At 42.9% G+C, this 15,092-nt stretch overlaps 1 protein-coding gene across 1 annotated transcript in view; it reads right to left on the bottom strand.

Moving 5' to 3' along the window:
* Nucleotides 1-15,092, bottom strand: part of CCBE1 (collagen and calcium binding EGF domains 1) — a 95,695-nt gene that overhangs the window by 11,589 nt on the left and 69,014 nt on the right. Inside the window, exons 3-6 of the mRNA XM_071425598.1 lie at nucleotides 13,060-13,112; nucleotides 7,786-7,920; nucleotides 6,935-7,072; nucleotides 1,677-1,783 (exon numbers count right to left, since the gene is read on the bottom strand). Of these exons, the coding sequence (XP_071281699.1) occupies nucleotides 1,677-1,783; nucleotides 6,935-7,072; nucleotides 7,786-7,920; nucleotides 13,060-13,112 (433 nt within the window). The remainder of the gene's footprint in view (nucleotides 1-1,676; nucleotides 1,784-6,934; nucleotides 7,073-7,785; nucleotides 7,921-13,059; nucleotides 13,113-15,092) is intronic.

Genomic DNA, 15,092 nt, shown 5'->3' with positions numbered 1-15,092 from the left:
TCTCCCTGGCAGACAGAAATTAACTTTTCTATGTAAAACAGAACAGCTTTAACCACAGCTATTGAGAGATGTCCTCCCCAGGAGAACTTGGCCATGGCAAGTGGCTGGTGAAACATGAGGGTTGATGTCTCCCTGGGCAGAGAAGCACCATGGGGACAGGTCTCCACTCAGCATAGACAAAAACTCTCTTTTCTTTGGGGTAACAGTTGTGAGGGTACTGGGAACCTTCTCTTTCAGCTCCTTCTGTGTGGAGCACAACCCTGTGGGTTCCCTCTGAGGATGCCAAGTCGATCAAGTCTCTCTAGGGGCATACAGGGGGAAAAATTAAGTTGGGAACTATGACAAGATTTAGCTGTGAAGCAAGAGTGAGCTGCTACACAGCTACTACACAAATGCCTACAGTGACAGGTCTCAGTGGTCTGAGTTTTCCTGGAATGAGTTTTGAACACAAGCATCTAACAGCAGAAGTTAGACACAAAAACCTCCCATTAATTCCATCAATCAATTCTCGAGCAAACAATGTGGCCAATAATGTGACCCCCAGATCCTTCCCTGGAGGTCAGTGTGAGTCTGCTCAGCATCATGGAAAACAGCTGGAGAAACAGGCACTCAAAGGCATGGATCCTTTTTTAACCTCTCTGCTACCATTTTTTGAAAAACAGAATTTTCATCACATGAAATTCTGTCACTTCCATGTTTGTGTTCATACTGATTCAGAAAAAATAAATGATGTTTTGAGATTTTGGAGATAAAGAGTATCTCCAACCTCAGTAAATTTCACTTTAATAAGGAATATTTCTTTCTTCCTAATATTAAATGAGTAACATCAAATGCAATGACTGAATACACCAAATCGTGTTTTGACATAATGGAAAGAAATTAATTGAGTACCCTGGGAGAAATAATTACAGCCTGTCAGCATGATCTGCTGAGAATATTCCTACAGAAAGCTTCAATTTGAAAGAACTTTAGTGTTCAAAGGAGATGCCACCAGAAAAGGCATTACACCTGCATTCCTGCATATGTCTCTCCAAATCTGAGGCTGTGTCTTTGCATTATCTCACTACTACTCTTTCGTTATTGCACTACTAAAATGCAAAAGGAAGCTACATATGTGAGCAATTGAAGCCCAGGAAAAGTTTCTAAATGCATTATTCTCTACTAGCAAGGGAATAGGTAAAAAAATACCAAAAGGTTTGTGACTGAGGGTTTTTCTTTTTTAAGAGGAAAGTCATATTTAAAGCTAGTGATATTTTTGTTTAGTCCCACACCTATTTGGCAAGAATTCTGTACCAGCATCCTATTAATGAAAAATCATGTTCCCACATCTATGAAATGTCTTGCATGAGCTTACTCTAGAGGTGGATCATGTCCAAAATCCTCTGCATTCAGAGTGAATGAAAAACTCAGGCCAGCACAGATTGCCGAGAAATCTGGGCTCGGCCTGTGTTACCACAAGCTTGGTAACACAGCTCCATGAACTTGGGGAGCAATCTGCTTACAAATTGTAAAAGAGCATAAGGAAGAGATCATTCCTACGTGATTTTAAAATATATTGCCCTTCTCTTTGTATGTGCAAGAACCACATGTCAGTGACAGCTCCAAACATAGAAATTAACCTCAGTTGCTGTAAAACATGCAGGTCTGGTAAAGACATGAGTGATCAGTGTTCATACCTTTTGCTTCAGCTGTAAAACTGTCTGCTTTATTTGATGGAATTCCTTACAAGAGGCACAGCACGTCCCCGGTTTCGCCACATTTTCAGATTTCTCAGGAAGACCAACTGAAAGAAAGCAGTTTCCACTATAAATGTAAAGATCCAAAGGAAAGAAATTCATAAAGTGATAGCAAAAGCAACTTGAAGGTTGTTATATTTCCCCAGACTGTGAAAAGAGAAGGGCATCCTACCATTATTAAATCTTTGACTGTGGATTTCTATGTAAGGCTGAGAAACTTTGCAGGGACAGCTCTGAGCACATTTTTAAAGCAGCTGTTTCCAGTTAACAGTCCCCAGAGAATTCATTTGTTTAATACCTGGAAAAGTTCACACCCCTTCTTTTATCTTTTTGTTTAGGGTAGACTAACCCCATAGATCTGAACTGACTTACAGTCCCCTGAAGGGCAAATTTTCATATGCTATAAATTACAGTAAAATCCCTCAGAATATGCTTATTTCGCTCATTTTGCACAAACTGCTCTTTATCATCATGGGTTATTCTCCATGTGATGGAATTAGTCTGAGCAGAGATGGGGATTGAGATTAATAACAGGGATTTAAATCCACACAAGAGGAAGGGTCACATCTGTTGATACTATGCATGAATAGGATCTTTTCAAGAATCCATTAAGTTATTCAAACTGTGAGAGATATTGCAAATGTTATTTTTGTCCTTTTCCCAGTACCATACACAGTCAAGCAGTTCTGCATTGCAAGCAAACAAGCATTGTTGTAACAGATGTCTTCTTAAAGACAAATCTGGTTTCCAAACCACAGGGTGACACATACTGGCAAACTCTAGGTGAATTTTTTTTCACTTCAACATTGTTGAGAAATATCAAGTCTATTGAGGCTTTGCATATGATGTGTAGCCTTGTATGATGTTACCTGGGAGGGCTGCTGGGCATGTTTGAACACTGACCTTTCAGAGCATGTCCCACAATGGAAAAGCTCTGCAGGTGCTCTTGTTAAAGCCAGGGAATCTTCAAAGTCTTCCAAAAGGATCAACTGCATCATGCTGAGTTACTGTGTTACACTTGTCTCTTGGATTAAATGCCCTTCATCTTTTCAGAAATGTGTATTGATTTTGAAACATCTGCATCTTTTGAAATGAACCTTGAAGATTCCAATACAAAAAATATTACGTGCTACTTGACTTTAAATATTTGCAAGGTCCAGTATGGAAGACTGCAACCATCTGATGGTTGTCTATGGACCACCTATTTGGGTGGCACATAGGGCACATATTTAGGAAGGTATGTTTATTCCATTGGCTATAATGGCATATTGATTTTAGAAGACAAAGCTTATCTGCTAATCAGTTAGGAGAGAGATGTAAGGGCAAGATGCTGGAATAACCAGGAGCATTAGGACAGCTATTAGTACTGATTGGAAAATTGGGGCACAAAGGCCTGGATTTTTTCCTCAGTCATGAACTGCCTGTTCCCATGGCTGCACTCCAACAGCCTTACTATATTACACATATCATTTACCATTTTTATGGCAGCAAGCACACTGCTGTTTGAGCTCCCCAGCCCTTTCCCCAGCACAGGTTTTGTACCTGATCAGCTTTCTGTGCAGTGTTCAGATGACTCCAAGGTTTAAGACCAGATGGTACTACTTGATGTTTTCCAATGGATTCTACAGATTCTACAGTATTCTACAGAATTCTACAGAATTCTAGGATTCTACAGCACAGAATAGAATTTCACCAAACTTCAGCTATGCTGGATCTGAAACTATTTAGCCACAAGACCTCCCAGAGGAGCTCCAGCATTTTTGTGAAGCTACTGGAATACACAGTATATGCTGCTTTCCTTCTTCTCTCCTATATTCATAATGCTAATAATTTTTTGCCTTTGATTCCCTCCAAAACCTGTTTGCCCATAAACCTTTCTCTTGCAGCTGAAATAATCTTCACCATGCAGGACTTTTTTTCCTTAAGAGGGAATTGATGTGCTGTAATGAAGACAGCACTTAACATTTCTGTAAAATAAATTTGCTCTTGACCACAAGTCAGTTATTGCAGAGTTTTTCCTCCCTCTCCAATTTTTCATCTTCCTTTAGAAAACCCCAGCATCTTGACATGCCCATTTTTGGACCTGTATAGGAGTTACAGAGGGATGTATATGGAGCCATAAAAGAAAAAAAAAAAACAACTTTTTTTTCTTTCTTTTTCAAAGACCAATAAAGTCTGGATTTTTTACTGTTCTCAACAAAAATTTCTTTTTATAGCTATCTCACCAAATGAGTTCCATCATTGTGTTAGGAAATGTTGCTGAAAGCAACACACAGTCATGTGGAGAGACTGCCAGAGCTCTGCTGTTGGAAACCTCATGCAATCCCACCAGAATCTGTGGAATTATATGCAGATTAAGAAGCGGTGAATTTGGCCTTGTGTTTCATTTTTAGAACCCAGTTTATCTTCCTGAAGGATGTGACACACGGGGCTGACAAGCACAGATAAAACAATCCACGGAGACGAATGCTGGGGGGATCAGCTAATGTTTGGGAAATGTCATACCAGTGAGATTTCTGCAAAACTGGCTGGATTGACTTGTCAGAGGAAGAAGTCCAAGATCCTTGTATGAGCAAGCATGAGCTGCATCTCAGGAGAGAGGTGGAATCCCCCTAACTCATACCAGGCAGAGGTGATGATTTTCCCGGGGAAGGAGTCATCCATCAAACATTTGCTCTACCCCCATCCAACCCTGTATCAGGACCAAACTAGGAGTAAAGTCAGAATAAAGTGTGGATAAAGCCAGAAGTCACCTAGGATGGGCCAGCAGAGGCAAAAGGCCATTAGATGGAGCCACCCACGTATGATGCAGAAACTGAGGTCACCTACCAGGCTCAGCTGGGCCAGCATGAGCAAGGCACTTAAATAACTTGTTCCCATTGCACAGACCTACTCAAGGAAACTGAAATTATTTTGAAGAAGGCCTAAAGCAGGCCCATATCATAGAGGGTCTCAGAACACAAGGCTAGCTTACACATGATGGGAGCCCTTTAATCTTGGTGAGATGTTGGTGAGCCCTGTGGCACCTCTTGCTGAGGGATCTGCTTGGGGACTGCTGTGTTTTCTTTGTGTATGGGCTCGGAGGCCATGCCTTGCTGACGCTGGGAGAGGAGGAGGAGATGCTGGCAGGGGAGAGCTCTGTGGGAGCTCTTCTGCGGGCAGCCTTTGCATGGAGGCTCTTGAGCTGATCATCTGTGTTGTATTATCTGGGCTCAGCCTGCTGAGATGGTTTCATCTGCCTACTTCTGTGTGGGTAGCTGCATTGTCTCCATCAAATGCGACTGTGGATGCAAGAAAAAATGCTCCCTCTTCTTGCGTCCACCAACCAACCCAAAGCTCGCTGTCAGGACACTTACAGAGCCAAAAAAAGGGTGACCACATTACAGCCACTTACAGAGCCAAAAAAGTGTCTGAATTGCATCCTTTGGGCATGGAACAATGAGAACGTGGCTCTATGTCCCGGAAAACATGCACCCTCGTTAGAAATGGAGAGCGGTAACGGGGTTTTGCCTCTCCCACTAAATTTTAAAATAAAGCGTGTATGTTCCGGCTGCGATGAAAAGGGGATGATGTGTTTATGGGGCAGGCGCTCCGGCACGGGCGCGGTGCAGGGCTGGGGCCGGCCGCGGGGGGGAGCGGCGCTGCGGCCGCTCCGGGCACAGCCCGCCCTTCCCCTCGGAGCCGGGCACGGACGCGGCTCCTCGCGCTCACCCGGGCTCCGAAAATTCCGAACATTTACGCGGAGTACAGCGGCGTAACTGGGCAGAAGGCATCCTTCTTTACTTCGCATAGCTGGCTGGGGAGATCTCTGGAGAGATGGTGGGTGTTTCATTCCAGATTATCTGCTGGAATTGACACTTTTATGTGCCGTGTACATTCAGTGTAAAAATGGTGGTTTTCAAACAGTAGAATAATTTCCATAACCTTGAATATTTTGAATGGTTGGTTATCCCGAATGCTTTGGACATTACTGTATAAAGAAATTTGAACTACCCAGAGGAATATCTAAAAAAACCCTCCAATTTGTAGGGTAATTATCTAGGTTATTTATCACATACATGCACATACACACTCTGATAAGGAAAAAAAAAATTAAAACTACAAGGAACAATTACAGTTAATGGAGTGGCTCCAGTTACACATTTTCAGATGAAAATGAAAATTATAAATTGCTCTGGCCATCCGGTGGGATTTGGATCACACTGTGAGACCACATTCAGGCATTAATTGATGAACCTGTGATAAGTCACCATTCATCAGAAGTTGTTGGGGTTTTTTTTTTCAGACCACTGTTCTCTTCCTCCCTTCTTTTTAAATTTTCATATCAGTATTTATTCTGTAGTATTCTAAATGCTGTAATTTAATAAGTAGGATGAGGTCAAATGTTTAAAATAATTTTTGCACAGCACATGTATACAGTCTGAACCAACACTGAGATGCAAAGATGCAAGAACAAGACCTTACATTTACCCTTTTCCCATTATATTCCATTAAAAAAAAAAAGAGAGAAAAAAAGAGAAAAAAAAATAAGACCCCAGGCATAGGACACACAAGTTGACATAATTGCAGGTCAACAGCATATGGTCTTGGTCAATGTAATTTAGAAACTGATTTAAGCAAGGCTTGGAAAATGTGTTGGATCCCCAAGCACACATTTTTTGAACCTCTAAGGGCCAAGGGGCACTAGCCATCCAACTCAGGGCCATTTGCTAATCTCAGATGTGGGTGTGTAAATACAAATTAAAGTTACTGAAATTATGTAATTTACAGGTGAAAATTTTTAAGGTTCTTCATCTGGTAAGATTTTTTTCCTATGTCTCCTTAGCTCAGGACCACAAGAAAGTTACAATCCAGGCTTGTATTGGAGCAAACGATGGCTTTTAGCAACTGGATCCAGCAGGAATGATCTAACTGAAGCTGTAATGGTAAATTTCATTATTCAGCTATTTTGCCTCCCTAGGAGAAGATGCCTTCCACATCCTCCAGTGTACTTGTGCATTGGAGGAGAGAGTTTGGCAGGACTGCTCCACAGGTGCTCAGGTGGCAGCGAACTGCCCGGATACCCCAGGAGCATCTGCTACATCCCAGCTTTGGATCCCCAGCTCCACGTGTAGCATTGGGAACAGTTCCTGTTCCTGACAGACCAACCCTTTAGGCATCCATTTGACCCAGGACATTTAGTCTGCACTAGCACCTGCCTTTATCTCCTTTGGTGCATGTCCTGCCGTCCTCCTCCCGGACGTAGCCTTCATGACACTCGCACCTGTAGCTGCCCACGGTGTTGACACAGATCTGAGAGCACAGAGTCCCGTTGCTCGTCGCACACTCGTCAATATCTGGAGAGAAACAGAGATTAAAAACGTCCCGTAGCTGGAGGCTTCAGACCTCCAACACAATAAAAGACTTCCTTTAGAGGTAAAGAGAGATTTAGTGGTTAAACAAACAAGAAGTTGGAACACCACAATTGCAATTGAAGCTGGAGCCTTTGGTCTGGAGCTCTGGGCAAGCTGCACTATTAGAATTATTAACACACCTGGCATTTTATCAGTGAACATTGTTTGAAAGTCTCCTTTCATTGAAAAGCTCACAAGCAAAGCTCAGTCCTGCAAACCTTGGCTCCCTGGCATGGCAAACCATGCAGGGCAGGGCAGGACTAGCCACAGCAGGACCACATGTAAATGATCAGTCCTGAATTATATTCTGGCTATCTGAGTCAAACCTCAAATATTAGTTTTAGTAATTAGGCCTAGTGATAATGCCTCAATATTCAGTATATATGGCTCACAGCCAGCAGGAGGAATTAAAGGAAAAATTACAGCAGCCCAACACTTCAAAGTGTTTGGGTGTGTAAGTCTTGTTGTAGGTAATACCTCCTAATAATTTCAGGGGCATCTACATCTCTCAATTCTTAACATAGTTAACTCCCACATTTCTTCTGTGATAATATTGAGAATAAGAAAGGTTTCAGATTCAAACTGACTCCTGAAAGTCTGAAGGGAGCAGGATAAATAATTAACCAGGGAGGAGCTCAACATGCTCATCTACCCACCCAGGCAGTACGGCTTCTCTCTGTTCCTGTGCCTCTCCCGATCATAGCGGTATCCAGGATAGCAAGTGCATAAGACTCTCCCAAAATTATCTGTGCACTGCTGTTCGCAGGGAGCTTCAGCACAGACATCGTAGTCTAAGGGAGAGGAAAATGTGGTTAGGAAAAATACCAAAGTCAGTGGATGGATGATGCTTAGATTGCAAACATTTCACCTCTCTGCTAATTAATATAAAGTTGAGTTACATTGTTTTTAAGGACTCAAGGAACCTAGATATAAAACATTCATGAGACATAAGCAAAGGAATATATTAAAATTGTAATTGCTATTCACAGCTTTACAGTAGTTAGACTATTTCTTAAAGCTGTATTTTAAGCAAGAGTCACTTTTGCATTTGGCAGATTTTAGGAGTTCTTTTCACATAAATATTAAATTACCTAAAACATTCTTTTAGCTTTCTTCAACAGATTTTTAAGTCTGATAGCAGCATTTCCTATGCAGAATACTGTGAAAAACCACGAGGTTAACTGCGAAAGCCAGGCAGAAAGTATATCACAAGGAAAAGTTAATTACATCACGTGTTAATTGTTTGAAGCCAGATATAACCCTTCTAGCAAACAGTGCATTGTTACAAACCCATCATCTCTCTTAAGAGCTGCCGATCAGGGTATGTCATTGAAATCCCAAAAGACTGAAGTCCCTATTTGAAACCCAAAGGAGGGAAAATCTGTTTCTAATTTCACTGCTGTGTAGCAGCAGAACTGAAGTCTCAGGGATGGACACCAGAGCACAATGGGGTTTGACCCACATCCCTGTCTTGTCAGGGGCTGGATGTGGCCCTCGGAATGGTGCTGGTGGCAGGGCTGGGGGTGAAGGACAGCTCCCAGCTATGGGTGTGAGGGTTTTGCAGCACCATGGGGAACATCTGCCAGGAGACACCAGGACCTCGAGTGGCATCTGGTCTCAAAAAGGTCAGGTTTTACACCAAAGCAAGTGGCAGTTTCTGTGACCATTCCAGAGAGCATCACCCTGCAGAGAGCATCCAGGTCACTGTGACAATCCAGTGAGTGGGCACTGGGGGCCACAGCAGAAATATCTCATCCATGCTCCAGACCAAACTTGTCCAAACAAAATCTAAGTGGTTCATGCAAGCTTCCATCAAAGCACACATTGTGTTTCCATACACATAATTAAAACTCATTATTGACTCACCCTAATGACTAGCAGATACCTCTGGGTATGGTGATTGTTCCAAACAATTAAAATGAGCTAAGAGATGGTAAAGCAAATGAAAACACATTTTCTGTACAAAGTATATAGAGTACATGCCTAGCACTGGGTTAAAAGTGACAGCACGCCAAAATACAGAAAAGCACAAAATGAGACTTAACAAGATGCTGTATCTCACACCAGAACCCCTTAGAAAAAAAATGTACTATTCTAATAGACATACTACTGTAATAGTGCCAAGAATTCTGTTTGTCACCTCCTAAATAACAGACATCCTTTCTTTCCTTCTTTCTTCCCAAACTGAAGTCTGCCCACAGTGCTGTGGTGGTGAATGGCAATGTCAGGACCCCCTGCAGTAAACAGTGTCCAACAGTGCCGAGCCATGAAAGAAAAACATAACTCTTGCTTTCAAACTGTTCAGTCTAAGTGTAGTTTGGACTCTTTAGGTGATGCTGGGCTGTAAATTCCTATTACATTTGGCACTACTAAATAGTCCCAGCTTTAAAGCATTGCTGGTATTTTTCCTGAGCACGGTTGCAATTTTTGCTTTCCACTGAAACAAAATCAGAGTGAGAACAGGATGGTATGTCCAGCATGGGGGTGAATGTGCTGCTCCTTACCCCACTCAGGTGTGGGACTTGGCCTGTGCCATGTTCAGCTATTCAGAGCAGAGGTAAAACAAGCTCTGGCCTCCCTGTGCTTCCATGAATAGATGTGCCCTAACAAAATCAGAAAAAGCAATGCTGGAAGGGCCCATCTCCCATCAAAAGCAGGAGTAGCTATGCATAAACATTTCCTAGTTTTCCTTTTCCCTAAGGGATGCATATGGCTCGCCTAGTAGTCTGGTCCCAAGATGAAATATCCTTGCAGACAGAAAGCTTTTTACTCATATCTAATCCAAACTCCCCTTACAGACACTTAGGCCCATTATTTTTGTCCTCTTTTCCTCAGCCATAAAGAACAATTTACCTTCCCCCTTGCAGCAAGTTTTCACATACCTAAAAACTCTTATCATGTCTCCCCTCGGCCTCCTTTCTTCTAGACTAAACAATGCCAGTTCTTTTTATCCATCTGTCGCCAAATTTAATGTAACCAGTCTTTGAATGTGTCCACCTCAGCAGAGCTCCATCATGTCCATTGCCTCATTTACCTTCACACAAAGCTGCAGAAGGGTCCAGGAAGGACAAATATCCCTGCTGGTGGTCCCACACACTCAACCCAAATCACACAATGGTTGTAGGCAGGTCTCAGGTCCAGAGCTGCATCCCCAGGGCTTTGGTCCCAGGTAACATGACTTCCCTAGAAACAGTTCTGTCAACTGAGATTAAACTAGGCAAAAGCTGCTGCACCACCTGTGTGTGCTCTGCAGAACTGGAGACGAAAATTCCCTCCTGTGTTCAAATCCCTCGTTTGCCAGCCTAAGAAATGTGGTTTAGGGATGAATCAAAACCATACAATAAGGATCAGGCTGTTCCAGACTTTAGGAAAATGCAAAAGCCAAAGCAGAATAACAAACGTCTCTGTATAAGTTTCAATGAACTCAGAAATGACAGTACGGCACGGAAAGTTTACCAAGGAAATGTTTGAAACAACATTCCTAAGGAAAGACCAGATCTGACTATAGTTGGCCTATAATAGAGTATTTTACTCTGAATTCTTCCACAGCCAGCTTAGGAAACAAACCAGCAATAGGAAGGGTGGTCTCCAAGATAAACTGCTCCATACTGCATCTGTCCCTTCTTCACTCTAACACCATGGGACAGGACCCAAGACTGGACTTGGCTGGAGCAGTAAGTCTCCAAATAAAAAGGAGATCGCACAGGAGAAAAAGGTGAGGAGCTGTTCTTTTTACCCACTTTGCTGAACAGGTGGAGCAGGAAGAGATGCTATGGAGAGAATCAGACACACGGAAGTAACTCCACTCAGTGTTTCCTGAGTATCCCTGGTCCTGCAGCTGGAAGCCACAGTGGGAAGGTGAGTACAAAACAGACGAAATGCAGAAACTGGAGGCATAGACTCATACTGTACTGCACTGATTTCTGTTCCTTTTCAAGGGCAGATGAAAAATAACAGAATGAAAACCAATAAGGGATGTGGACAAAGCCACAAGCTTTTGGGAAAGATTCTGTTTAAGGAACAGCTGTCCCAGAAGGAGATTGGTGTGTTCTCCAGGCAGCTATAAAAAGGTGGAAAAGGGAGGATCTATACCTCTGTCAACCTTCCTCCCTGCAGCCACTGCTAAATCATAGAGAAGACAGGGCTGGAACTACTTCTCACAGTTTCAATGTGCCAGTACTGGATTAAAAGGTGCAGATGTGCTCTAATAAACTCACATCTGTAATGCATTTATGTGTCTGTTTGGAGATATGGATTTCATACAGCTACTCTGTCAAGATTATGCCAAAACAATGTGTGAAGAGCCAAGTGATGTCTTGTAACAGAGTAAGTGAAACGAATACTTCAGTGAATCATGTTTCTTGCCCCTACACCAAGGGCCTGAGATTGTCTCAGATGTTATAGAAACTGCTGTGGCCTATGAAGTTCCAGGCAAAATACAGATAAAGCTGAAAAGGGGAAATGGAGAAACAAAGGGAGAGAAGCAGAGAATTGAATCAGGGGCAGAAACTCTCAGGTTACTGAAATGCAGTTAAAAGACGGGATTGGACAAAGTCAGTGGGCACATAATAAAAGCTGCTTTCATAATCACCTAACATCTCAAGAGATGAGAATTAGAAGCCAAAGTAATAAATTGCCATGGCTCTCATTTTATTTTTGCTCCTATTAATTCTCTTGCTGTATCCATTATATTCAGTGAGTAGCCAGTAAATAAAATTCTTAAATCCATAGGAAAGCTGGAGGCCAGAATGTAGAGTCCTGGCTTCTTTCCACCCTGAAAGGATTCAGGAATTCTGCCTCCAATACACACAACTGCCTCTTCCAAGTGTCTGTCTCACACTGGAGCTGTCGTCCATATCACACACACTGAGAGAAAACTCACAGCAAAACCATGGGATGAGGAATTATGTGTGAGCACCAATTTCACCCAAACCCTACCCAACTCCTCCAGGCAGAGGGTCATCATGAGCTGTTTCCCTCTTTTTTTCTCTCTGTCTCCACCCCCATCAGTCCACCAATTGTTTTAGTGTTTCTAGCCAGCAGCAAAGAAGACACAAATTAAAAACAACAACAGCAACAAACCCACAACAAACCCATAAGGATTAGAGTTCGAGTTAGAATCCCCTTTGGCTGGACACTGCAACTCAAAACCAGCTGATTCTCCAGTATGTGGATTTGTCACTTTTTTTTCCAAAACATCAGTCACAAACTAGGAGAATTCTCAGACCAAATCAAGGCTTTCCATATATCATCAAATAGAAGAATATGTTGCCATAGATAAACTTTTTAACTTAGTTGTTATTAAAAAAAAAAGTTTTTTGGCATGTTGTCTCTGGGCATTTGCTCCTGCCTGGTAGTTCCTGCAGTCCAAAAAATTCAGAGCCAGTTTCATCCAAATCAGATCCATTTTTAGTATTGCATACTGAATGATCATGATTAAATCTGCATCTTCCTTGGCTCCTGGTGACAAGGAAACCACACCCATGGGAAATTACAGGCAGGCCTAACTCACCTACTCACCATCTCCCTGTGCACTGACAGGTCAGGTCAGCTGTACCAGATCGGAGAGAAAAAAGGGGAAAGGCATCAGCCATGAAAGGTGCACAGAGTGCTCCCAGCTACCCAGCCAAGGGCAGAACATGTTCCTCTGTCTGCAGAGCAGCAGGTCATGGCACAAGATCTGTGCAGCCATGTGTACTCAGGGGAGGATCAAGGCTTGGCATGGTAAGCAGCGCTTTTGGAAATCGCTGATCTTTTTATTTTCCCAACAATTTCTGGGAAACAGCTCCTCCCTGAACTGATACATGAGATATGGCAAAGCCTGTGCTTCTGTCAGGTTGCTCTTCCAAACAGACAATGTGGAGAAGATGGCAGATGGGGAAAGACAAATGCATGGGGACATGACGTGTAAGAACAGTGAAATCACATACCTTCAGGGATGCACTGTCCAAGAACAAACTTATAACCCTTACAGCATTTTTTCCTGAAAAACAATAAAATAAATAAATGAATAAATAAATGTATCCTCTGTAGATTGGTGCTGCCTTTAGAAACAGCATAAGTGGACTGTGGATGTCATGAACCAAACAAGATGAGGATCGTGGGCTGTTGGAGTTCAGCATTACAGAACACAACAGGGAAATGCACCACCTGGCCCAGGAGGAATTTCACATGGCAGCGTGTCCAGCCACCTCAGGACCTGGGGCAGAGTACCCCAACACTGACCCACCCAACATCCCAAGTAATTCCCAAAAATCCTGCTCTCTTGTGTTGTCTGGCTGTTGTCTGGACAGCTCAATGTTGTCCAAATACACAACTCAGGTCATCATTTTCATGGTACAGTCAAGGCTGTTTTTAAATATCCGTCACTACAATGTAAACCTGCAGGAAGGGATAAGTCTCAGTGAGGAGTACACAGAGGATACATGTTATCAGTCACTTCTCATTTTCTGATAAACCTGGAGGAGGTAAACTCAATATATTGGGTATCTCATCTGGAGCAAGGGAGAGTATTTTATATAGTCTGAGGGACAAAACTGCAGTGTGCAGTCAATAGGATCAGACACTTTTTATATGCCTATGATATAAACAAAGTCTGAATGCTGAGAAATTACTGTTTCTGACACACTGGCCTGTAATGACATTTAGGCATCCAGCTAAACCTGCTGGTTTTCTCTCCAGGCAGCAAACCACATTCAGTCACCAAGGCTCCCAGCAGCCCTCAGGAGCCTTTACAAATGGCTGTGTGCCTTATCATCCTGAGAGTCTCTCTGCAGGGACCTAGTGACTTTCAAAGGGACCCAGGTTGGTGACTACCAGGACTGCTCTAAAAGAAAAAAAAACCTGCTGTTCAGTGCATTATTACATTAAATATACATGAATCTGGGGGGGAAAAAAATCCCTCAGTATTTTACAAATACACAGTTTTTTCATGCTTTGTGGACATGATGAAATATCTCCCAAACTGGGAAACCATCCATTCTGTTTTTTCCTTTGATTCAATAACTGATGCAGAAGAATGCTAAAGCCATGTCAGCCACTGACGCTACACTCCCCTGGACAACATGTAGCCATCACAAATCATCATTATGTTGAATTTAAATTAGCTATCAGTAGCAACTGATGGCTTAAAACAAACAATGCATTTCTCCAAACAATGTAAAAACAAACTTTGGCTCCCTATTTTACCCTCTTCCTTAAGATTAGCTGGAATATAAATTATGCCTAATGAGAGTTGAACATCTCAAGAGGAAGCCTTGCTTTGTTATGCAAACAGTGGTGCCTCATTAGACTCCTCTCCAAACACTGCTGTGAAGTTTTATCTGCAAGACAAACAAATGCAGGAGGAACGAGTTCAAAGGTGCACTGGGGAGGCTGTTCATATGCTGCAAGCCCTGCTGATGGCTTTCCAAGTGCACATAGATCTCCTTCCCTCTGCAAAAGAAAAGAGGCTTCCTTGTAGCTGCTCTTCAGAGGAAGATACAGCCCAGCTTGAGAGGGCTGGGAGATGAGCAAGGAGAGGAGGACATCCCTGCCATGAGATGCTGACCTGTGGGGTTGTGCCAGCCAGAGCTAACCAGCCACAGGGAGCAGCAACTTCCATAATTTGTACCCTTCTCCATGGAATTCCCACCTTATTTTCAGGTTTAGGACCAATGAGACCTGTGTCAGCAGATGATGTGATAACCTGCTCCAGGGTAAGGGGTCACCTGCTGGGAAGCTTGCAGGAGCTGCCTCTCTGCTCTCAGCTTGGCTGGTCATGGCTTTTGGCTGGATTCATCAGCTTTCTTGTGGCTAAAGTGAGTTTTATCTGCCTGGCTGGATTCTCCCAAAAGCCAAAACACTTGCCCTGATCAAACCCTTCTCCCACAGCCATACATTGAGAACCCATCACATGCTAAGTTTCAGGCATTAAACGCTGCCCTGGCACCCTGATATTGCACAGCTTCATGCTTTAGCTTTC

This window comes from Agelaius tricolor, unplaced genomic scaffold (assembly GCF_023055355.1).
Source record: "Agelaius tricolor isolate 1412-34295 unplaced genomic scaffold, bAgeTri1.0.p SCAF_4, whole genome shotgun sequence".
Classification (NCBI taxonomy): domain Eukaryota; kingdom Metazoa; phylum Chordata; class Aves; order Passeriformes; family Icteridae; genus Agelaius; species Agelaius tricolor.
The sequence above is the reverse complement of the archived record's forward strand: the minus strand, read 5'-3'. Positions and strand labels throughout refer to the sequence as shown.